This window comes from Gossypium hirsutum, chromosome D11 (assembly GCF_007990345.1).
Source record: "Gossypium hirsutum isolate 1008001.06 chromosome D11, Gossypium_hirsutum_v2.1, whole genome shotgun sequence".
Taxonomy (NCBI): domain Eukaryota; kingdom Viridiplantae; phylum Streptophyta; class Magnoliopsida; order Malvales; family Malvaceae; genus Gossypium; species Gossypium hirsutum.
The window spans coordinates 18,776,554-18,800,923 of record NC_053447.1 but is presented as its reverse complement, the minus strand read 5'-3'; the positions used below and the strand labels follow the sequence as shown (position 1 = coordinate 18,800,923).

Below are 24,370 nucleotides of genomic sequence, written 5' to 3'. Positions count from 1 at the left end.
ATGAAATAATCCTCTCTTTTTTTTATCGTATGAATTAAATTGATTTTAATCAATACATTTTGTTTCATATAAAATTATATAAAGCATTATGATAGATTATCAGTTGGAACAATGATTATTGATAAATAAATAATAACGATGAATTTGAATAATTTTTTTGTATTAATTTGAGAGAGATTAAGAAATCATTGATTTGCTTGCTAGAGTGAGAAAAACGACAAAATAAAAAAGAGCATAATAAAATATGAAAGGAATATAAATTTTAAATAAAAAATGATTATTTCTAAAAAAATAATCACTTTAACTTAGAATAAAATAGGAGAGGAAACGATAAGGTAAAAGTTAAGTGTCTATTTTATAAAATTATGTATTTTTTTAAAACTTATTATTTCTCTTATTTTTCAATTTCACTAAACATTGAAAGGAAAAACAACATTTTTTTTTATTAGTTTTTCCTACGGAGCTAATATAGGAAAGAAATATGTAAAGATTCACAAAGTGGAATAAAGTTGAAATGCAAAAAAAATTCCCAAATTTAAGATCTTTGGATAAAAATTGCAACTTAGACCTGATAAATGTCTAGCAATAGCAAATGATAGCAATATCCATCAACATGAAAATTCATATATTGTCAATGTTTCAATTCTTCAAACTTCCTTGGAAGGACTTTGCAATCTATCATTGGATTTGAAAGGAGCCTGGGAAACAATGAAGGAAGGAGGATGTAGAAGTATATGGGGAGTGCATTTCTTCCTGCAAAGCCTATGGTTTTAAAGATCAAACATTCCTTTACTACTACCCACATGGATATTGGAGTTGGTCGGTGTAACATCCTAAAAATCATGTTAGAAGAAATTGAATTAGTGAAACCCAGAATGGTTACGTCCTGAGTTGAGTTAAAATATTGAAATTTATGACAAATGATTGTTTTGGTTGTGGCTTGGTGCTATGTTTGTATGTGTGAGGTTCTAGGTTCAAATCCTTTCTTTGAATTTTAGCAATTTTAGTCTAAACCCCTATTCTTGAACATCTGACATAAGTATTATTTTCGCTCAACTGTTGATAATGATGAGCCTAGTGGTTTAATGGTTATGCTTCTGTATACTCTCTGATCTTGTGTTTGAATCTTTGTGAAAGCAATATAAAAATGTTTTTATTTTGCTGACTCGTGAGATAGTTTCATTTTGTTTTTAAATTAATCAAAATTCTTTCAACTTCCCATTCGCATGTTGTGTTTCTTTCTGTTTCTTTTTATTTTTTACTACCATTTTTTTCATTTCTTTTTATTTGTTGAATCTCTGTAGCATTTGCTCTTCTAACTTCCTTGCACGGTTAATCTGTAATCAATTGTGTAAGTATTCTCTGTCCAATACTTGCATAAGTTTTGTTGTTGGGCGGGGTTATTTTTCGTTTTGTGTAACGTAAACGTTGACTTGTGAAAATCTTTGTTAGGTGAAGGTCTCATGTTTAACGTTCTCCTGACAACTTAAGGTCTACGTAATTTTTGTTTGGTTATTGCTAAGTGTGGTCTCATTTGGGGTTTTTGAGTTGAAGGTCTTTGACATAGTTTCGGTTGGTATGCTAGTTAGTAATTTGGTTTAATTATTTCGTCTAAATAGTCAATTGAATGTTGTTTTTAGGTTTCGAGATCATTTCGGTTACTTTTACGTCAAAACTGTATTATGTGGGTAATAAAAACCCAAATTTCTAAAATTTACGAATGTCAAAAAACATCGCTTTTGATGCTATACGACTGTGTGTCAGGCCGTGTGGTAGACCATGTAAGGCACTGTTTGGGTCACATGGGGTTCAGGCCGTGCTCGAAACTGTTTTACTTTAAAGTCACACGAGCTCGGGAAACGGACGTGTGTTCAGACCATGTGAGAGATATTTTTGGTCTTAGGTCATACGAGCGTGTATAAGGCTGTATGCTAGACCATGTAACTCATTATTTTGAGCCACACGACCATGTGCTAGACTATGTGATGTATCGTGTACGAAATTAAGAGGGTCACACAGGAATATGTTAGGTCGTGCAGGCCACATGGGCCAGACACCCAGGTCGTTTGGATCCACACGAGCGTGTGGGTCAACATTTTGAAATTTTCCCTAAGACCATGAACATTGTCCAGATCGAACGTAGGCTTTTTGTAGGGTCTGTATGATCTGTAATAAGCTATAAAACTCACTAATTATTAATCTATTAGTGTATAATTTGCTATTTGTACGTATGTATGTTTTGATATAAACTAAAGATGGATGTGTTAAGGTATGTGATTTATCCCGATACAACCTGTATTCTGTTAAGTTTGATGGTATGCCTCTGTGTTACTCTGTTGATTAAAAATATGTGATATCCGAATATGTTGAATTGATTGGTACTGATTTTGATTTGTAACTATGCATGTGTCTTCATGGCGAATTTGATATGACTTGTTGAGGTTTGATAACTTTATTTTACAAAGCATGGACTCCCATGCCTATTGATTCTGTTATTGTACGATAGCATGACCAACATGTTTATCACTCTGATTCAGTATATGTCTGACATGACGCATTGCATGAGATTTGGGATGATGTGAAAGGAGGAAGTTTCTAGTAGTTAATGATCTGTATTATCTGGTGGTTTATCCACAATTCTATTATGGTAGCTTGGCTACAATATAGTGGCTTAACCACATGAATCTAATTTGGCAGTTTAAACTGCAAATTCCAGTGAAACTGCCATAGTTATCTGCTGGTGTAATCTAGTTGGACGAGTGCTGAGAAACTCTATTTTGGTATGTAGCGAAATTGGGTAAGATATTTTTTGATAAATTTGCATTCTGATTTGTTTTGGAAAGTACTGCATTGACATAACATATACCCCCTGTTTTGTTTTGGTTTGTTCTATTGTATGATTGCTATAAGGGTTTTGTGATACTCCGATCTGTTCCGTTCTGGTTATATGATTGCTATTAAATTCTCTGTGTTACTCTGATTTATATAAATTGTATCATGTAAATTTGTACTTGAGGTTGGTTATACAAAGTGTTTTGTAGCTCACCCCTTTGTCTTATATTTATTTGTTTAGGTAAACCTCCGACTTAGGACCGAACGACGTGTGGGAGCTCAGATTATTTTTGCACTGATGTAAATATGTTTGATCTTTTGGGTTTGTAATTTGTTTCTGAACTCGTCTTGGTTTTTACTAAACTACAAAATCACTTAAGTCAACAAAATAGATTTCGGCTTTCAACACTAAAACTCTGAAAAAGTTTTTCACAGCAAGATAAGTAATTTCTTAAGTGTTTTCTGAAAGTGAACAAATAGTTTTCTATTGACTGTTGCGAAAATCGTATTTTCTAAATATTTACTGAATCAATTTTCATTACGTTGGTGTAACTCCTCCAGATTCGACTTAAACTTTTAGGCTGGGTGCGGGGTGTTACAGCTAGAAGGCAAAGAATATCATCCTCTACCAGATATGTATTATCCCTTTTTACAACTAAACAAAATTTTCTATTATTATTATTATTATTATTTTCCCATTGGATTAAAATTTTTTGAACTCAAAAGTTGACCTCTTAATTGATGAATAGAGCAAAGAAAAAAGACGAATAAATAAACCAACAACTAAAAAGAAAACACGAAAAAGAACCCTCAGCCATGGGATTCCGATCGGCAGTTGCTCAACAAAAACATTAACAATACTGAATATAGAGCAACCAAAACAAGAAATGGAGTTTTCAAAAAGTAAATCCTCACAACCCTTCAAAGCCGAAAGCCTTTACCATAAACTAAGAAAGGATACGGACTCAAATGATCTCCTTGCTTAAGACCCCGAGATGGCGTAAACTTATCCCCCACCCTTCTATTAACCACAACTAAGTAAGTAACTGACGTGATGAACAACATAATCTGTTCCATCCAATTGACCGAGAAAGCCATTTTTAATAACATCTCCTTAATGAACCGCCATTCAACACGATCATATACCTTGCTTATATCCAACTTAAGAGCAAATGACCCTTCTTTACCAAAATTTTTATTTTTCATAGAATGAAGAATCTCATAAATGACCACATTATAATCAGAAATAAGATGCCCTGATACAAATTGTCTTTGTGCCTCAGCAATGCAAAATCGAAGAACTTCTTGAAACCTATTCACTAAATTCTTTGAAGCAATCATATAAAGTACGTTGCAAAGGCTTATGGGACGAAAATTCATCATATTGCGAGGACTCTTTACTTTTGGAATTAAAACAATATGCGTATGATTAATAAGGTTTATAGGAACCTCACCGTTTAAAAGACCAATGAAATAATAGCCACAACATCTCCCAAAATATGCTAAAAACACTGATAGAAAATCGTTCCTAGACCATCCTCACCCGAAGCTTTTAGAGGCGACATTGACAACAAAGCACTGAAAATTTTCTCTTTAGTGAATGGTCTATCTAAATCGGCATTCATAGAGTCTGTAATTCACTTATCAACGCCCAAGAGAATATCCTCCTCATCAATGGCACATTGCATTGAACACAAATTAACAAAATAATCATGTGCAATCCTTCCCATTCTCACATCCCCTTCAACAATCTGGCCATCACTATCTTTAAGGCAATTAATTTGATTTAACCGCTTCCTGCAAACTTGTGAAAAAATATAGTATTCATGTCCTCATTTTTTTAACCAATTTGCTCGTGCCCGTTGTTTCCAATAGATTTCTTCTCTATCAACCTCCATATTTATCTGTAATTTAGCATTCACCACCTCTTTCAACACAGTATCTGACGAGGTTAATGAACCCAAATGAACAATACAAGAGCGCAAAAAGGACACCTTAATTCTTTTTTCTCTACAAACCCGTTTAAACCACTTATCAAGACTAAGACAAACATAGCTCAATCTTTTAGATGTGCCACCTCAGTTTCACATGTTTCCTCAAGAAGCCAAGCTGTCTCAAATTTGAAATGTTACATCTGATTTCTATGGCCATCATCCTCCGTATCTACAATAATTGGACAATGATCTGAAAAAGAATGTGTAAATTGAGATACCTTGTAAAGCTGGAAAGTTGTACTCCACACGCCATTAGCAATAGCCCTATCCAACCTCTCCATAATGTTATTGCTAGCAAACCACCCACGTTCCTATGTATACCATACACCCTCATACCCCATATCCTCAAGCTCACAATCCTCAGGGGCAGCACTGAAAGCTCTCATCTGTCTATCACTACGTAGCAAGCCACCTTTCTTTTCGAATGAAAATAATATTTCATTGAAATCCCTGAATACAAGCTACGGAATAGTAGGACAATCATTTAATTACCGTAATAGTTACCATGATTCTTCTCTACGAGTCTTTTGTGGCACTCCATACAATCCAGTGCATTGCCAACACTTCCCACTAGTATCTTCATTAATCAAGACATCAATATGACTATTAGAAAACGACCTCAAAGTAATATAAATACTCGATTTCCATCCAAGAGATAGCCCCCCACTGTTCCCCACCGAAGGCATATCAATACCATTCAAATAACCATGTGGTCTACAAACTTCCTCCATCCACCTACTCTGTAATTTCATTTCTACCAGAAAAATTACAAAGGGGTTAATGTCATTCAGCATGTGCCAAAGACAACGAACCGTCCTGGGGTTACCCAAGCCCTAGACGTTCCATCTAATGAGCCTTATTACTTTCGGCTGGCCCATTTAGCGAGACCTGTCGATATTTTATTTTAGTATTCATCACCATTTCCATTGTTATTTCCTTCACTATTAGCCAAGTAAAGGTGAGGCCGCTTCAAGCCTTCCCTATTAAATGTTGGATCCTCCTCCTCCATAGTATCATCAAAACCACCACCTAAAAGCCCATTTGATGGCCCATCTTACGCTATAACCAAATCTATTTTACTCATCCGAATTAAACCCCGATTCTGACCATTTAGATTCAAATTTTCCTCATCTACCTCCCCCAAGATTTGGCCTTAATTGCCCATTACTAGGTCACACCAGTCTCTCCTACATATTACCCATTACAAGGGTGTTCCCCCTAAATTCCTCCATTCTATACCTGGCGCACCAGCACCCTCCTCTCTCAACCACCTGCTGGAAAGGGCTGTCGCATGCCTAAATAGAGCCTTCAAAGAAACATCCTAGCCAAAAGAAAGCTCCTGATCATCCTGCAAAACATGTAGCAGACAAAAGCTCTCTCCGTGGCCTAATTTTCCACAAAGGAAACAAAATGGGGATAGCTTTTCATAAACAAATTTCACATATCTCATCGTTCCATTCAATAAAACTATTTTCTTTTTATGTTTTAGCGATTTCTCTACATCCACCCTAACCCTTACCCTCAAAACCCCGATATAGCCAAGATTAATAGCTTTACAATCATAATTGATAAACTGCCCAATGAAATTCCCCATTTGTCTAGCCACCAATTTCGAACTAAATCCATGAGGAAGATCTTGCACTAGAACCTAAAAATCAACAGTGTTTAATGGAATAGTCTTAGGATCATCTCTATCATGTAGCCTTCGTAGAATCAAAAGATGTGAATTAAAATTCCATGGTCCTTCCGCTTCTATACGATCAGCATCTACCTTAAGAAATAGTTTATACAGAAATCTCCCATCAAATAAATCAAAAATCATGATCCCTCCTATAAGATGCCAAACATTCACCAAAGTGGCTCTCATTGACGGAAAATTAATCACGTTATATGTTAGAAATGTTCCGATGAGGCAAGTCTCCAACGATTCTTTGGTACTAAAAACAGATGCTTCCAATCTAACAGCTTCCTCTTCTTCAGCATCTTCCAGCGATTGCCCTTGAAAGTCCCCTTCCACATCAACCATCTAAGAACCCAAAACCCAGACCACCAATAATAAAAAAAACAAAACAAAACCCTAGAAAACGTGCTATAGTAGCAGAGGACTCTTGTGAATTAAATCAATAATTAATTTTCCATTGGATTAAACTTGAATACATAATTAAAATCTAACATCAGTTTTTTAAAATAACTTTTAAACAAAATAAGCATTTGATAGATGTAGACTTGCATTGCAGACATGTCTATTATTTTGATGGAATATTTAATATATATCAGACCAAATACCTGTGCTTATCTTAGTATTAGTAAAGTATATATTACGTTGTTTTAAAATTAAAGTAATTTTTATACTTTTTTAAATATTAATATTTTAGAATTTCAATTGATAAATCTAATAGCATAATCATATTTACAATACATGTATAAATTTTTAATCAATTTAATATCTCTATTTAACATCTTTATTATATCTAACAAAAATATCGTATTCAAGCAACATCATTTTCAAATTTAATAAAGAAAATCACGTGAGTTTGGAGTTGAGTGAAATTAAGAAATCTTTTGTTGAAACCTACACACCCTAACAAAGAATGAGTAAGATGATGAGTTTGTATATAAGTATAGAAGAAATGGAGTTTGGGAAAGTTTTTAATGGAAAATAGTTGAAGTGAATGGGTTAATTTGATGTATCATGTTATCTTTTTTAGATAAGAATTGGATAACAGCATCACTCTAATACTCTCATCCTTTTATTATTATTATTATTATTATTATTATTATTAAGAGTAGCATACATTTTATGGATAACTTTTATTATCTAAATAAAACAATTTCACAGCTTTAAACAAAATATTTCTGCTCCAATTTAGTTTTATTATTGTTCACTCAACTCAAACCACAAATAATTAAAAGCTTGAATTTAGGAGTTTACTTTAACAATTGAGTTCAATTACATTTTCAACAAACTTTTGAGATTTTGAAGATTATAATATTAATTAAGATTCACAATATTTTTTATAATCTCTCTATCCTTATAATTGACATTTTTTAGGTCAAGATTTTTAAACTTTGAGATCAATTATTTTAAATTATATATATAACTATTTCATTGAAATTTTTTTATAATATATTTTTTGAAATTTTATCTATAAAAAATTTTAGAGAATAATAGCTCAATTATTTTTTCACTATAAGTCAAAATTATAAATTTAGTCACTATGTATAGTTTAAAAAAAATACATTTTGGTCACTAAATTTGAAAAAAAAAATTATGATAGGATTACTAATGTTATCAATATGTTACATTTTAGTTATTGAGTTATTAATTACTGTTAATGGTGTAACGATAACTTATATGACATGTTATATCATCATTTCAGACGAAAATTTTAGGTCAAATTATGCAATTTATCTCTATTCTTTTTTATTTGAAAAAAATAAAATTAAAAATAATTAAATTTGCTCTAAAAAAAAGTATAGAGATTAGTTGTTTAGTTTGGTGTAATTTTTTTTTGTCTAAAATGACAATATAATGTGCCATATTAGCTTGCTGCTACAATGTTAATGATAGTGACTGAATGACCAAAATGTAATTTTTTTTTAAAATACAAAAAATTAAAGCATATATTTTTAAAAAAAAATCACTTTTAAACCCTACTACAAACAAGGCCTATGAGTGGCGTATCGACACAGCAATTTCCAAGTGATGAGAAAGTTGAGGGCAAGGAGCGAAAGCTTGTTAAAGTGTCTCCATCTCTTGTTTCTATTTTGAACTCTTGCATTTCCATTTACTCACTGCTACACCCACACCCACACGACACGACACGACTTATGGATGCTCAAAGTCTTTGCAAGTCAACTCTCCTACTCTATATTCCAAGTCTTTCTTTCAGCTTGGTTTTAATTGTATTTCATTAGAGCTGAGGCAGGCAATCAACCCTTTCTTCCTCCATCTCTCTGCCCTCAAAATGATTTCTCCTTCTTTCTCATCATCTCTGCCTCTGCCTCTGCCTCTTCCTCTTCCTCTTCCTCTGTTTTGTTTATTATTTATCATGCTTGGGACCCCTGTTTCACTAACCACTGCCTGGTTTGAGCCTGAGTTCGAGAACTGCCGTGATAGCAAGTTCAAATGTGGGAATATCACTGCTGGATTTCCTTTCCATGGAGGTGATCGAGAAAAGAATGCGGACATCCAGATTTAGAGCTTGAGTGTGGCGGTGACATTACCACGATGAAAATTCGCGATGTACGGTATCGCGTGCTTGAGATCCTACCTGATCGTCAAATCCTAAGAATTTTGAGTGAGAAGGTGATCAACAAAGGCATTTGTCCGCCTCCATTTCCAGATGAAGATTGGATCCAAGATTCTCCGGTGTTTACTCCTGGTCCCGGCTTTGCCAGTGTTACACTGTTTTATGACTGCCTCTCTCGCATCTCACCAGATCTTCTATTCTTTACTTGCAATAAAAATTATGATCATAGTAATGTTTCGGTAGCAATAGCAAATAATACTAATATCCATCCAGAGGCATGCTTATATCGTGCCAATGTTATGATTCCTGAAACTTCCTTGGAAAGCCTCCGCAATCATTCCCCGGATTGGAAAGGAGCCTTGGAAACAGGATTCGAGGTGCAATGGAGGAAGAACTATGCAGATGAATGCTGGAAATGCAATTCTTCCGGTGGAGCCTGCGGCTTCATCTACGATGATGAATGCTGGAAATGCAATTCTTCCGGTGGAGCCTGCGGCTTCATCTACGATCAAGCCTACTGCTACTGCCCACCTGGAAAATGGAGTGGGCCGGAAGGCAAAGAATGTCGGCCCCATACAGGTAAGTACTATCCCTTTTTACAACTAAACAAAGCTTTCTATTATTAGTAGTAGTATGATTTCCCAGTGGATTAAACTTCAATACATAATTAAAATAACTGAAGTTGAGGATTTGATAGTTGTAGACTTGCATTGCAGTAAAACCCAGACACCAAAACAAATACATAGAAATGAGGTGACTAACAAACTGGGATAGGGCTTATGAATTATGAGATTGAAGAAATGGAGGTTGGGAAACTCTCTTGTTTTGAGTTAATAGAAAATAGGTTAATTTGATGTATAGAAGCTACAAGCATGAGTATCATGTTATCTTTTTTAGGTAAGAATTGGATAACAGCATCACTCTAATACTCTCATCTTTTTTATTATCTAATTTATATATTAATAAAACAATTTCACAATATTGATTTAGTTTTATTATTCTTTAACTCAACTCAAACCACCAATAATTAATTTCAAACATGAATTTAAGTGGTTGGTAATAGAGTTTAATCAATTTCAACTTTTAACAATTGAGTTCAATTAGATTTTTAATAATTTATAAGATTTCGAGGGTTATAATCTTAATTCAGATTTACAATATTCTTTATAATCTCTCTATAGTTATGGATGACAATTTTTAAGTTAAAATTTTTAAATTTTGAGGTCAATTATTTTAAATATTTAAATTCTTTAAATTTATAAAAAATATAAAAAAAATATTTCATTGAAACTTTTTTATAATATATATTTTTTTTAAATTTTATCTATAATAAATTTTAGAGAATAATAGCTCAAATTTTTTCACTAAAAGTCAAAATTATAAATTTAGTCACTTCGTACAGTTTAAATTACATTTTATATAGTTTAAATTATATAGAAGTCAGGTTCCATTTCATTGCTTTGATCTCCATTTAGTCCAACATAAAGAAATTTCTTAATAGAAGTGGGGACTTGGCACCCAATTTCCAAATTATTTTGGTTTAAGTCTCCACTGATTCTTAATTTCAGTTCTTGGATTTGGAATTAGGGTGTTTTTAATGTTGTCAATTTATGTTATATCCAAAGCATTTCCTGCCAGTTTCCTTCAAATTCTGCCATCGAAGCTTTGGTCTTCTTCCCCGTCATAGATGCCTCCATAGACTTCTGCAGCACTCTAGAACCAATTTTCCAACTCCTGACGTAATTTCCAGATTAGAAAAGGATTAAACGTGTATACTAATATTGTAGAATTCAACATTGACCATTCCATAATTCATAAATATATTCAACCCATCATCCTTGTAACATCAACAAGATGTCTTCGCTTTCTCTTCCGATATCTTCCCTTCTGGCCCTCTTCTTTCTCGTTTTCTTAACCAGAGTTCTGACGATTTTATCCGAGAACGATCCGCGGGCCTGCAGGGAAACGCTAACATGCGGAAGCGTATCAAGTATCGGTTACCCTTTCTGGGGAATGAACCGTCCGAGTTATTGTGGGCAACCAGGATTTGAACTGAGGTGCGAGAATAATGTAACGGAAATCCTGATGAATGAAAACACCTTACGAGTTCTTGACATAAACCCTGAACGACAGGTTCTTAAGGTAGCTAGGGAGGATTACTGGAATGGTTATTGTTCCACGGAATTTATCAACACTTCAATCGACTTCGACCACTTCAATTACGGCTCAAACCTTAGGAACCTCACCCTATTCTACGGATGCTACCCGCTGGCAACCTCGACATTTCTTCCTAACTGCACCATAAATAGTACACTTATTGATGTGTCATATGCTGTTACAAACATGTTGGGTGATCCTCGCTATGGCATATGCCGTGAAATTGTCGTAGTTCCGGTTTATGAAGCTGCAGCAAAGGAGCTGGAGGTGAATCCTATGAGTATGCAGGCTGCTTTAAGTGGAGGTTTCAAATTGCAATGGGGAGCGGATAATGATCAGTGCAGAAGATGCAGAGATTCAGATGGGATTTGTGGATATAATCACACTTCAAATAGTTTCATTTGCTTTTGCAGCGATAAACCTAGTTTAACCACATGTTTTCCAAGAACTGAAGGTACGTTATAGCTCTTCTTCCGTATAAGTTTGCTCAGCTGTTTGTTGTTGCAGAACTTACTGTTTCATTGAATATCTCTAGTCTTAACTCTTTAAGTAACCTTCACGGTTTGACGCATTCTGATGTTCAATCTTCATTAGCAGTAGCAGCAAATTGGCCTTTGTTACTTCAGATCGAATACTAATCTCCCCAAGAAGCCAATGGCTTCATTAACTCTAACCATTTTGATTGGTAAAAACCAGTTCATCTTCAAATTCCATGGTCGCTTGTTCTCTTTCCCATCACAGCTGCATCAGCTAGCAGATAAAACGTAGGGTCTTACCAGTTGTTTATAGATTCGACCTAGAAATACTTTCAGCCAAAGTAGTACTATTATTGATTTATTCAATCATTAAAATCAGATGATATTTTCCAGTTACAGCTTTCTTCAAGTTTTCACCAAACTCGAACTGAGTTTATACCTTTATGAGTTGCGAGTCCTGAGAGCCCTATTATAATGAACTGGGTTATTCACACTTAATAATATATTATTGCCATGGTAGGCTACCTAAATTTCCTTTGACTGGCACTTAATGGTGGCATATAACTGAAGCTGAGAAATTTCAACTTTGAATTAGCCAAATACCGACTATTTTTTTTGGTAAATAAAGTCCCAAAAAGATTACATTATTGTTTCAGTGTCATCATCCATAAACCTACTATCAAACGTAAATGATCAATTATCGCTTCCGGGGTTCTTGGAAAACTATCGGGACATAAGAGAACGCCTTCATCTTTCCCGTCAATGTATGTGCAGTTGCATTAACTTCTCTTAGAATCTTCCTAATGGTCACCCTCCATTGCCTTCTACAAAGCTCTTGAATTCTTGAAATTAGGTCCCTGTACAATTGCCCACAAGACCAACCTAAAATGACTTCCACAGCTTGTGCACAGTCTGTTTCAACTATAATATTGATCCAATTATTATCTCACGCCAAATAGAGTCCATCATAGATTGCCCAAAGTTCTGCCTGCATAACACTGCATTTCTCAATGTTTCTTCAACTCCATACCATAAACCAATATCATCTCTAGTCACAGCCGCTGCTGAAGCATCCCCCGAAGCAGGATCCCTTGCTCCATCTATATTTAACTTAATGAACCCCACTGGAGGAGGATTCCAAGCTTGATCGCTTCGTTGCTTCATAATACCACCCACGGATATTGCAGGATGATATTTAATGGAATTCACCCAACACCACGTTAAATGAAGAATGTGGAAGCTATTTGAGCTTACCCTTTGAAACACCCACAAATTCCTTTGCTTCCAAAGATTCCAGCAAATAATTCCAAAGAAAGACTGCCATTTAACTTCCGTAAAGGCCAAGCCAGAGTCATTTTTTAAATTCAACAAGGTCCACTCCACCAATGGAGCAAAACGAAAATCTCCCCAAATCCTTGAAGGGATTACCTGCCTCCACACTTCTTGTGCAAAGACACAATCTCGCAGGACATGAATAGTAGGCTCTTCAACCTTTCCTTAAGAACCAACCAAAGAAATCGTCTTACTCTTTGCTAGTAAAGGACCAAACGAGCTTCCATCAGTTGTCTTCTGGATTGAGAGACTCATGCGTAAGAAAGTGATAAGCAGATTTGATAGTAAGTTGACCATGGTCAGACCATCTACAGATCAGTTCATCATTGCCTACTAAATGATTAGGAGGTTGAATGACCGCAATATAGGACAATATGCTATTATCCATAAAAAAGCTTAGAAAATTCCAATCCCAACTACAGTCAGTTAATGGAATCTCTTTTAAGGTTGTATTCAAATCAATATTCTCCATATCGTGACGAAATTTATTAATGGCCTAATCTCTGGGACACAATTATCAGTGCAAACCCTTATAAGACTTCCATCCTCTCAACTGACCAAGCCAGGTTTTGACAAAGGATTGACCATACTTTGGACAAAGATTTCCAAACAAAAGAGCACGATCTTCTCGAAAAATCTTCAGGGCAAACCTCCATTACCTTTTATTTGGCTCTAAGGATCTTAACCCACAATGCTTGCTTACTAGTGAGAAAATTAAATCCCAGCTTAAGCAAAAATGATTCATTTTGCTCCTTAAGATTCCGAATGCTAAGACCACCGTTGATGAGAGGTTGACAGTAGTCTGACCATTTAACAAAAGATATCCTATGCCTTCCTGTGTCTCTTCCCCAAATAAAATCCTATGCAATTCTTTCAATCTTGGCACAAATACTAACAGGAATTTTGACAGTTTGCATAAAGTAATTGGGTATCGCCATAAGAACCAAACGTGCCAGAGTAACTCTCCCTGCCATGGACAACATTTTAGCATTCCAATTGTCCAACTTCCTCCTGATTTTTCCTACTATAAACTTGAACGTGCTAGTTGTAACCCTTTGATGCAACAATGGCATGCCCAAAAAAAGCCCAAATCATTCGTCTCAATAAATCTCAGGATACTACAAATACCATCTTTTTCAAGTGGCCGAACATTTTTAGAGAATAAAACCTCTATCTTGTTAGCATTCACTTTGTGACCCGAAACTGCTCCGAAAACATCAAGAACTTTCCTCACCATTCGTGTTTGATTCACATCCACTTCCATAAACAAGAAAAGGTCATTAGCAAAGAACAGATGCAATGAGGACGGGCCATTTTTTGTAATCGATATAGGCCTCTAAGAATTATCCTCGACTTCTTTGTGAACAAGATGACCCAATCTCTCCATGCATGGAACAAAAAGATACGGGGAGAGAGGGCACCCTTGACGAATTCCTCTCCTCGGCTTAAACCCCTCTGTAAGGCTTCCATTCCAAACAATCTACATCAAAACAATAGAAATACATTCCATGATGATTCTAGCAAAAGAGAAAGGGATACCTGCATCAACCAATGTGTCTTCGATGAAGTCCCATCTCAGTCTATCGTAAGCCTTTTCTAAATCCACTTTGATTGCCATTCACCCTTTCCTATCCCTCTTGTTTCTCATTGAATGATTGACCTCTTGGGCAATAATAATATTGTTAGTAATTTGCCTCCTTACAACAAAACTGACTTGGTTCTGAGCAATGAGTCTAGGACACACAAGCTTAAAATGTTTTGCAATGATCTTTGTAATAATATTATACAAAATATTGCAAAGGCTTATGGGTCGAAATTGGGATAAGGACTCTGGACTTTTGACTTTAGGGATAAAGACCAACAAGGTTTTGTTGACATTACAATCAACCGAACCACCTGCAACTATTTCCTTAATCCAAGAGCACACATCTTGGCCAACCGTCTTTCACTGGTTCTGGTAGAATAAGGCATGAAAACCATCTGATCTCAGGGCCTTTAGCGGACCCATACTAAAAAGAGGAATACGAATCTCATCAACGGTTACAACCCTAGCCATATCCTCCAACCCCTCCATATCTAACCTTGGAAAAATCTCACGCATAGCAAACAACACATTCCTTTGGTCAATTAGAGAGTACAATGATTTGAAAAATGAAATAGCTTCATGTTGAAGAACTTCGTCATCAAAACACCAATCACCATCAACCTTTAAAGCATAAATTTTATTGAAGTTCCTCCTTCTCAAAGTCTTGGTGTGAAAATATTTCATATCACGATCCCTTTGTTGGATCCATTCTATTCTAGATTTCTGTCATCATAAAGATTCTTCTTCATCAAGGACCTTTTCATACTCAATTCTCAGCTTCAATTCTAGATCCAAAAGAAATCTAGAAGTAGAACACTTTCTATTAAGCGCGGCTTGGATTTTCCCAATATGACGGGCTAGGCCCATACACTTCCTTATTCCATTTTTGAAGCTCCACGGAAAGATTGCCGACACAGGTAGAGATCTCCTGTCCACAATTCCAATTCTCACGAACAAAATTTCTGAATGATGGATGTTGAACCCAATAGGCCAAAAAGCGGAAAGGCCGACTTGGCCTATTGACCATAGAGGAATCCTTTGAAAGCAAAAGCGACTTGTGATCTGATTTCAAACGAGGAAGGTGAAAGACTAAAATATCTGGAAAATTTCGAAGCCAATCAAAGTTTCCAATAGCCGTATCCAATCTCTCAAATGTAGTCCCCCTTCTCCAAGTAAATTGAGGCCCCTTAAATCCAAGATCTTTAAGACCATCCACCTGGATAAAACTTTGGAACATTTTACGTCCCGAAGACACTGATCGACCCCCTCTTTTTTCACCCGAAGATAAGTAGGCATTAAAGTCTTCCACCAATAACCAAGGGCGATTAACAGGACGAGCAATTAAAATTAAACAATTCTACAAATCCCTACGCTTTCGCTTATCCGGACTACCATATACGAAAGTCACAAAAGCACCCTGAACCTCCATTTCCTTCTTAATGTAACTATGAATAAATTGGGGGTTATTGTTCAGCACTTGAATCTGAATTCCACTCTTCCAACAGACCCAAACTCCCCCAGAAAATCCCTCAGGACTCTGTGAGAAAAGTCAAGACCAAGCTTGGGAATAATTTTTTCCGCCTTAGGACCACTAACCCAAGTTTCAAGGAAAACTGCTATCACAACTTCATGTTCCACAAAATAGTCATTAACCACCTTGACGAATTTGGGACTTGCACAATCTTGGCAGTTCCAAACAAAAATCTTAGGCAATAACATAGAGAAGAATGGTAAGAAAAGCAACCCCACCTCACAGAGTGGTTATATACCATCCATTACCAGCTTGCTACCCCCCTTTGCCTCCGAAATGGAATTGGTAGCCACTCTTTCAATATTATCAACAATACGGCTCATTGCCTCCGAAATAGGTAGTCGCCCAGACCCTCGGCTCTTAAATTTGTTGCTCTTGCCCCTTAAGGAGATTGGAAATTTTTTACCACATTTGGGTATCCCATCCATATTAAGAGTTATCCCAGACACGCTCCCCGACACCACCTCCAGCTTATTATTATTCCTCCATGCATCTTCGAGTCAGTTAGGGTCTTGATTTTCAACAAAAATCACAGCCAAATGATTATCCATGTTGAGCTTGGTTTTCAAAGCTTTTTCCACCAGCAAATTAAAACCCCCACTTAATGTCGATGGATTGCGCTGGTCGGTAGACTTATCCTATGGAAGTTCAATAGCAGCAGGTTGTGTGAACGATTCCAAGTTAATCATGGGAATCGAGTCATTCCTATTAGAACCCATTTCACCATCTAAACTTGAGGCTCTTATGGGCCCACCAGAATTAGTTGAAGAAATACCCATGACCGAGCCTCCCAATTGACAAACCCTGACCCTTTAACTATTCCACGCGGCCCAGCATCTTTCCCAGTCCCCATGATCCAAAATTAAATTATCAACACCTAAAGGGTTATCGTAAATGGTCAGTCCCTTTCCCTTTGATTTAGCATTGAAACCTGATATAATATTTTGCACAGCATCTATCCATTGTTCCTTAAATTAAGCAGAACATTAAAATGAGATCCCTTAAGGTTAGCACTTTCCTTAAAACCCTTGCCAGAACCTTTACTCCGATCAGCCTCTTTAACCGTCGGTCAACTAACATCCAAGGGCCAAATTCCTTAGCTTCTTCGTGATTAACCTTAGAACCACTGGAGCGTGTACCCAAATTCAAGTCAACATAATCTCCTATTTTTTTCCTGAACATGCAATGTCGGGCATGACTCTTTCATATGTCCATAGTGGCCACACGCAAAGCAAACATTTGGAAGGGATTCATACTCTACCCTCTACACCCAACCATCCACTTTAATTTTAGAGACTAAAGGTTTATAGAGGTCAACCATAACAGCCAGGCGAACAAACCTACCCCGTAGCTCACTTCCTGTGTTATCATCCAACTTGATGACTCTACCCACCTTCTCCCCAATGATTTTGATAACACTTTTCCTATGGATAGACCCTGGCACACTTGGGAAAACACTATGCATAGATTTTATTAAATTTTTAATGAAGAGTAGCATAGATTTTATGCATAATTTTATTATCTAATTAATATAAATAAAATAAATTCAGAATATTGATTTAGGGTTTAAACAAAATATTTGTATTTGAATTTGGTTTTATTATTGTTGACTCAACTCAAACTTAAATTATTCTTTACTTGGTAAACGAGTTTAATATGTAAATTTGAGCAGTTCAATTTTTATCTTAAAGCTTAAACTTTTTTTTTTTTTAAATAGAATGGTTGGATTTTAATCAAAATAAAACAGAGCCCAAAGATCTGTAAAGGTCCAAAACACACAACAATAAACTTTAGACATTAAATTTTAATCAGATTATAATCTTAGTTTGAGTTTTTCGATTTGGAATTAGGGTGTTTTTAGTGTTGTCAATTTATGTTATATCCAAAGCATTTCCTGCCAGTTTCCTTCAAGTTCTGCCATTGAAGCTTTGGTCTTCTTCCCCATAATAGATGCCTCCATAGAGTTCTGGAGCAGTCTAGAACCAATTTTCCAACTCCTGATGTAATTTCCAGATTAGAAAAGGATTAAACGTGTACACTAATATTGTAGAATTCAACATTGACCATTCAATATTTCATAAATATATTCAACCTTTCATCCTTGTAACATCAACAAGATGTCTTCGCATTCTCTTCCGATATCTTCCCTTCTGGCCTCTTCTTTCTCGTTGTCTTAACTAGAGTTCCGACGGTTTTATCCGTCGACGATCTGCAGTACTGGGCATGCAGGAACCTCACCCTATGCTACGGAATAACTAAATGTTTATTTATTTTTATTTGTTTTAGGGTAGCATAGATAGTCAATGTATATATTCTTCTTCTAAACCTCATAATCTTGGTTTCAGTTGAATATTTTAACTTCAAAAAACAGATTTAATGATTAAAATTGAAGAGTATCCTCTTTATTGATTTTTGCTGTATATTGTATTCACAGGGTCGAATTCCAAGTTGCAGCTGAACCTAATCATAGGTATGAAACAATTTAATGGGTCATAATTAACAAAAGGAAATTTTTAAAAAAATCGCAAGTAATGGGGTTATTATATAATTTATTAACAACGTGCAAATTTTATTCACTAACAACATATGAAATATAAATATAATTATATTAATTGATTTTTGTTTTTGTGAAATTAATTGATGTGGAGACTGTATTAATCTGCATTCATATATATAACAGGATTGACAGTTGGTGTAACCGTTGCTACTATTGTATTAGTAAGCTTCATTGTCTTGAGGTTCAAAAGAAAATCATTGTCAAATCATCCCCGCCAAGGAGACAAAGCAACAATTGAGGCCTTTATAAAAAATTTTGGTTCATCTGCACCAAAGCGATATTCTTATAGAGAAATCAAGAAAATAACAAATAAATTTCAGGATAATTTAGGTCAAGGAGGATTTGGCAAAGTATACAAAGGAAAAATGTCTGATGGTCGTTTCGTGGCGGTTAAAGTCCTAAATGAATTTAAGGGAAATGGAGAAGATTTCATGAATGAAGTAGCTAGTATTAGTAGAACTTCTCACGTTAATATAGTGACTTTACTTGGTTTTTGTTTCGAGAGATCGAAGAGAGCTTTGATTTATGAATTCATGCCTCATGGATCTTTGGACAAGTTCATTTATAGTCAAGGATCAAATAATCAAAGTCGTCGATTGGAGTGGAAAACTTTGTACGACATTGTACTCGGCATTGCTAGAGGGCTCGAATACTTGCATCAAGGTTGCAACACAAGGATCTTGCACTTCGACATAAAACCTCACAATATCCTTTTAGACAAGAACTTTTGTCCCAAAATATCAGATTTCGGTCTATCTAAATTATGTGAAAGAAAGGAGAGTATAATTTCCATGGCTTGTCCAAGGGGAACAGTTGGATATATTGCTCCAGAAGTGTATTGTCGAAACTTTGGCGGAGTTTCTAATAAATCTGATGTCTATAGCTATGGAATGATGGTCCTTGAAATGGTGGGAGGAAGAAAAAATATTGATGTTGGAGTGTCTCAAACTAGTGAAGTGTATTTTCCGTCATGGATTTATGAGCATATTGATCAATCTATGAACTTGAATCTCAAAAGAGTAATAGCTAAAGAAGAAGAAGAAATAACAAGGAAGTTGATTATAGTGAGCCTTTGGTGCATTCAGCATGACCCATGTGATCGGCCTTCAATGACTAAAGTGCTAGAAATGTTGCAAGGAAGCCTTCAATCATTGGTAATTCCACCTAAACCTTTTGTATCTTCTCTTTTACGATCCCCTGTAATCAATGAATAAAAAGAGACTTGGACTAGATTGGTTGAATCAAAATCTAATGATTAGTATGATGGATATAGAAAAGTGACTGTTAGGATCGTCCCGATTAAGCAACGAACAAGTAAAAATAGTAGAAGAAATTGTGAAGATGAACACACAAATTTAACGTGGAAAAACCCCTCCAAAGAGGATAAAAAATCACGGGCTAAGATAATTTTACTATAATGGCAAAAGAACGAAAAGTACAAAAGATGGAGATAACAACTAAACCTCAAAAACCCGAAAACAAAGAACCCTCAAAACGTAAACACAAAATTCTCTGAATGTGTTATGAGTTCTAATCTAATGGGTGTGTTTACTAAGGTTGTAAAAAAGCCTATTTATAGGCTAAATTCATATGTCAAATAATAATAAAATAATCTAAACTAATCAGTGTTTGACTGAAACAAATAAACAGAGTTTAACTAAAAGATTATTTCTCAAATTTGACTGAAAATAGGAGTCATACTTAACAAATCTCCATCTTGACTCATATTTCTACAACGCCATCTTTGCCAAAGCTCGCCATGAGCCTATCTTGAACTATGCAGGGAATTAACTGAGTCGAATCTGTGCTTAGAAACTGGAAGACTTCTAGCCTTCGACTTGTACACTGCCAAATCAAAACTAACCCGGGTCTGATTTTCACGAACACAGTGCCCTAACTTTTGAAAACCTGCATCCAAAAGAGAACCTCTCTTCATCGAAACGGTCATACATTTTTCCCTCCTATGACCAAGTTACCTCCGCTCCAAACGAGTTGACTTCGACTCTGTAACGGACGAGGGACGTCTGATTTCACCGGTCACTGTAGAACCTTCCAGAATATAAAGACTGTCATTTTTTTACCTTTTAACAAAACGAGAGCTCTATGAGATACTTTAACACCGCTCGACTTGATGTTGATTTTGCATCCTTTCAAGTCTAAAATACTCAAGGAGATGAGATTCTTTCGTAAATCAGGTACATACCTGACATCTAAGAGTGTCCTAATTGTCCCATCGTGTGTCCTGATTTTAACAGTTCTAATACCAACTACCTTACTAGATGAATCGTTTCCCATGCGCACAACTCCACCTGTAACACCCCATAACCCGAATTCGTCGCCAGATTAGAGTTACAAGGCATTACCGATCAAAACCTAACTCAGAATTTTTTTTTACCTAATCAACTCAAGATAGACAGCATATAAAACACTTATATATATTTTATACATATACAAAGCACCACTTAGCATATAAATTACAGCCTGATACGTACAAACTTCATAAATTTTATTACATCTAAAATCATATATCATACCAATCAAAATGAATCAAGTACAAAGCTGTATAAGTATAATTACAAACATCATATTATACAAATTGTTAACAAAAGCATAAAGATTATGTATAACTAGTATAGATGTGCCATTATTAATAACTAGAACGAAATCATAAAAATGGATTATTTTCGTATGATTACTTAGGTTCATAACTTTTAAACTAATCAAAATTACAAGCAACCTAAAACACATTTAATTTAATAACATTAAATTCATGTACCATACACATTCGAATATATATATAACATGCTCTTTTTATAGTCTTAACATTAAACCAAATCCATTTGTATCACATTGTATTATCTATCACAAGTTTCTACCATATCCGAATACACATAGCCTACTATACAAATCTAAAATCAAACATGCATTAATCAAATTTCATATACTAATCATATTTCAAAAATCCAACTATATATTTATCATTTACCAAATCAAATCTTAATATCATAACTCAAGCATATATCCAACATTTATTTCATTTCAATTTACTAACAATACTAAATATTACAACATAGGTAATCTACCCTATTTGGACAGCTTTTATTCATGAATTTGGTCAGCATATATAAAACAGTTTGGGCAGCATTTAAGCATTAAAATTGGACAGCATATATGTAACAAATTGGGCAGCATTTAAGCATCAAAATTGGACAGCATTATGTAACAAATTGGGCAGCTTTTATGCATCAAAATTGGACAGCATATATGTAATAAATTGGGCAGCATTTAAGCATCAAAATTGGACAGCATTATGTAACAAATTGGGCAGCTTTTATGCATCAAAATTGGACAGCATTATGTAACAAATTGGGCAGCATTTAAGCATCAAAATTGGACAACATTATGTAACAAATTGGGCAGCATTTATGCATCAAAATTGGACAGCATTATGTAACAAATTGGTTCAACTCATAATCAAATCAATCCATCATCCAATGCATAACTATTATACATATACTAATCACTTAATCAAATTTAACATGTCCAAACTATATATATATATCACATTTATTATCATATCACAAACTTATACCATAATTCAATACGCAAAATTGTAAACCTCATTTTCATGACCATTAAAACCATATGCATAAACGCCAAACTCGATCAAAATAAGATGAGCCATTTTCACATGGCCATTTATATACATGTTCCAAAACTAACCAAAAACATAAGCAAGCCTATACATGCCATAATATCGAGTTTAAAAATTTATCAAAGTACCCAAAAAATGTCGATAGTGTGATAGACTTTGTTGACGGTCCCCGAGCTCATAACCAACCTCCAAAATCTAAAAAAAAATTGAAAAGCAATATACACACAGTAAGCTATTTAAGCTTAGTAAGTCATAAGCAAACCTTATTCATTTTCATTTTTACGTTAATATCAAACTACTTTACTAAGCCAACCAAATCAAATATAAGTAAACATTGAACTTTATAAAAACTCAAGGCACAAATACTCAAATTCTTGTATACTTAGCATTTTATAATTAAAAAATATGATAATAGGCCGATTTCCCTATACCACCAAATCACTTATAAATATGAACATGCTCACACATTATTCATATATCAATCAACTTTGAATCATCAATTCAATATACAACTTACCTTAAATTTCATAGCATGATATAAATACATACCTGAACATTATTAATTCGACTTCACATTCGGTCATCACTTAACATTGCCCGTTGAACCACTCGGAATTAAAAAGGATACACGGATAGTCGAAAACTCGTACAATGCCAACGTCCCAGACGTGGTCTTACATGTAATCACATATCGATGCCACTGTCCCAGACAGGGTCTTACACGTAAACACAAGTCGATGCCAACGTCCCAGACGTGGTCTTACACGATAACACATATCGGAAATCCTATGTCATGACATATGTATCCTATTTATTCCTAAGGTTCGTACGGGACTTTCGGACAATGTATCTCGATCGAATCAAACTCGAATATAGCTCATTTGCTCAATATACATTCGGCCATACACAAATATATTCACAAAAATTCCACCCAACATGTAACATATATATTATCAAATTTAATGACATTTATATGCTTATAGACTTACCTCGGATGTTGTCGACTGCTAAATCGGCTACTCGACCACTTTTGTCTTTCCCCGATCCAAATTCGATTTCTTTAATTCTTAATCTAAACATATTCAAATTAAGTTTATTTAAACACCATTCTATTCAATTTAGCCTAAAAACACATGAATGGGAAAATTACAATTTTGTCCCTAACATTTCACACTTTTTACAATTTAATCCTTTTTGCTCAAACACAAAATACACAAATTTTGACTACACTCCTTAAGGGCCGAATATTCCTATTGTCTATACAAGCTCATGCATTTCATTTATTTCATATTATAGTCCTTCAAAAATTTATTTTCACAATTTTACCCTAATTACTCAATTTCACCAAAAATTCAAAAACAAATCATGTTAATCTAACAAATATATTTCATATTTCACCTACTAACATCATAAAGCTCAAGCATTCATCAATGGCACATTTCAAAATCATCCACAATTCACAAAATTAAGACATGGGTTTTGAAGAACACGAAGCAACGATCTCAAAAACGTAAAAATTATCAAAAACTGAAGTAAAACATACCTTTAATCAAGCTAGTTTTGTGCTGAAACCTTAACAAGCATGGATGACTTCTTTCTTTGCTATATTCGGCCAAGAAAGATGAAAAATGACCCTTTTTTATGTTTTATTATAACATATATTAGCATAAATTTTAGTTTACAAATTTAACCTTAAATAAATAAATAAATTATAAAACATATAATATAAGGGCAATGTTGACCATTGCCACCCACTATAATCTAAATGGCTTAATTGTCATTTAAAACCCCCATTTTTGAAAGACAACAACAATTGGGTGCTTTTAGATTTGACCCCTAATTTTTTTATTTTACGCGATTAAGTTATTTTCTTTAGTCGGACACTCAAACGACAAAATTAAATCATGAAATTTTCACATAAGTAAATTCAAAAATAATAAACACAGAAAATAATATTAAAATATTTTTAAGACTCGGATTTGTGGTCCCGAAACCACT

General features: G+C 34.8%; 1 protein-coding gene across 3 annotated transcripts; it reads left to right on the top strand.

The window, feature by feature from the left end:
* The first annotated feature begins 8,352 nt into the window (after positions 1-8,352).
* LOC107916690 (LEAF RUST 10 DISEASE-RESISTANCE LOCUS RECEPTOR-LIKE PROTEIN KINASE-like 2.4) lies at positions 8,353-19,994 on the top strand. 3 transcript variants are annotated; one of them, XM_016846028.2, is made up of 3 exons: positions 8,354-9,658; positions 18,595-18,630; positions 18,841-19,994. In XM_016846028.2, the coding sequence occupies exons 1-3, from the start codon at positions 9,058-9,060 to the stop codon at positions 19,929-19,931; spliced, it is 1,728 nt and encodes a 575-aa protein (XP_016701517.2). In that variant the 5' UTR covers positions 8,354-9,057; the 3' UTR covers positions 19,932-19,994. The 3 variants fall into 3 exon arrangements, with proteins under 3 accessions (XP_040962307.1, XP_016701517.2, XP_016701518.2); XM_016846029.2 differs by lacking the exon at positions 8,354-9,658 and adding an exon at positions 10,525-11,690; XM_041106373.1 differs by lacking the exon at positions 18,595-18,630 and having other exon boundaries at positions 8,353-9,658.
* The last annotated feature ends 4,376 nt before the right edge of the window (positions 19,995-24,370 follow it).

Excerpts from the sequence above, each read along its gene's own strand:
- LOC107916690 (XM_016846029.2), top strand. The coding sequence starts at position 10,934 with ATGTCTTCGCTTTCTCTTCCGATATCTTCCCTTCTGGCCCTCTTCTTT. Across the intron at positions 11,691-18,594 it reads ATGTTTTCCAAGAACTGAAG|GGTCGAATTCCAAGTTGCAG; the intron begins GTACGTTATAGC and ends TTGTATTCACAG. Across the intron at positions 18,631-18,840 it reads GCAGCTGAACCTAATCATAG|GATTGACAGTTGGTGTAACC; the intron begins GTATGAAACAAT and ends TATATATAACAG.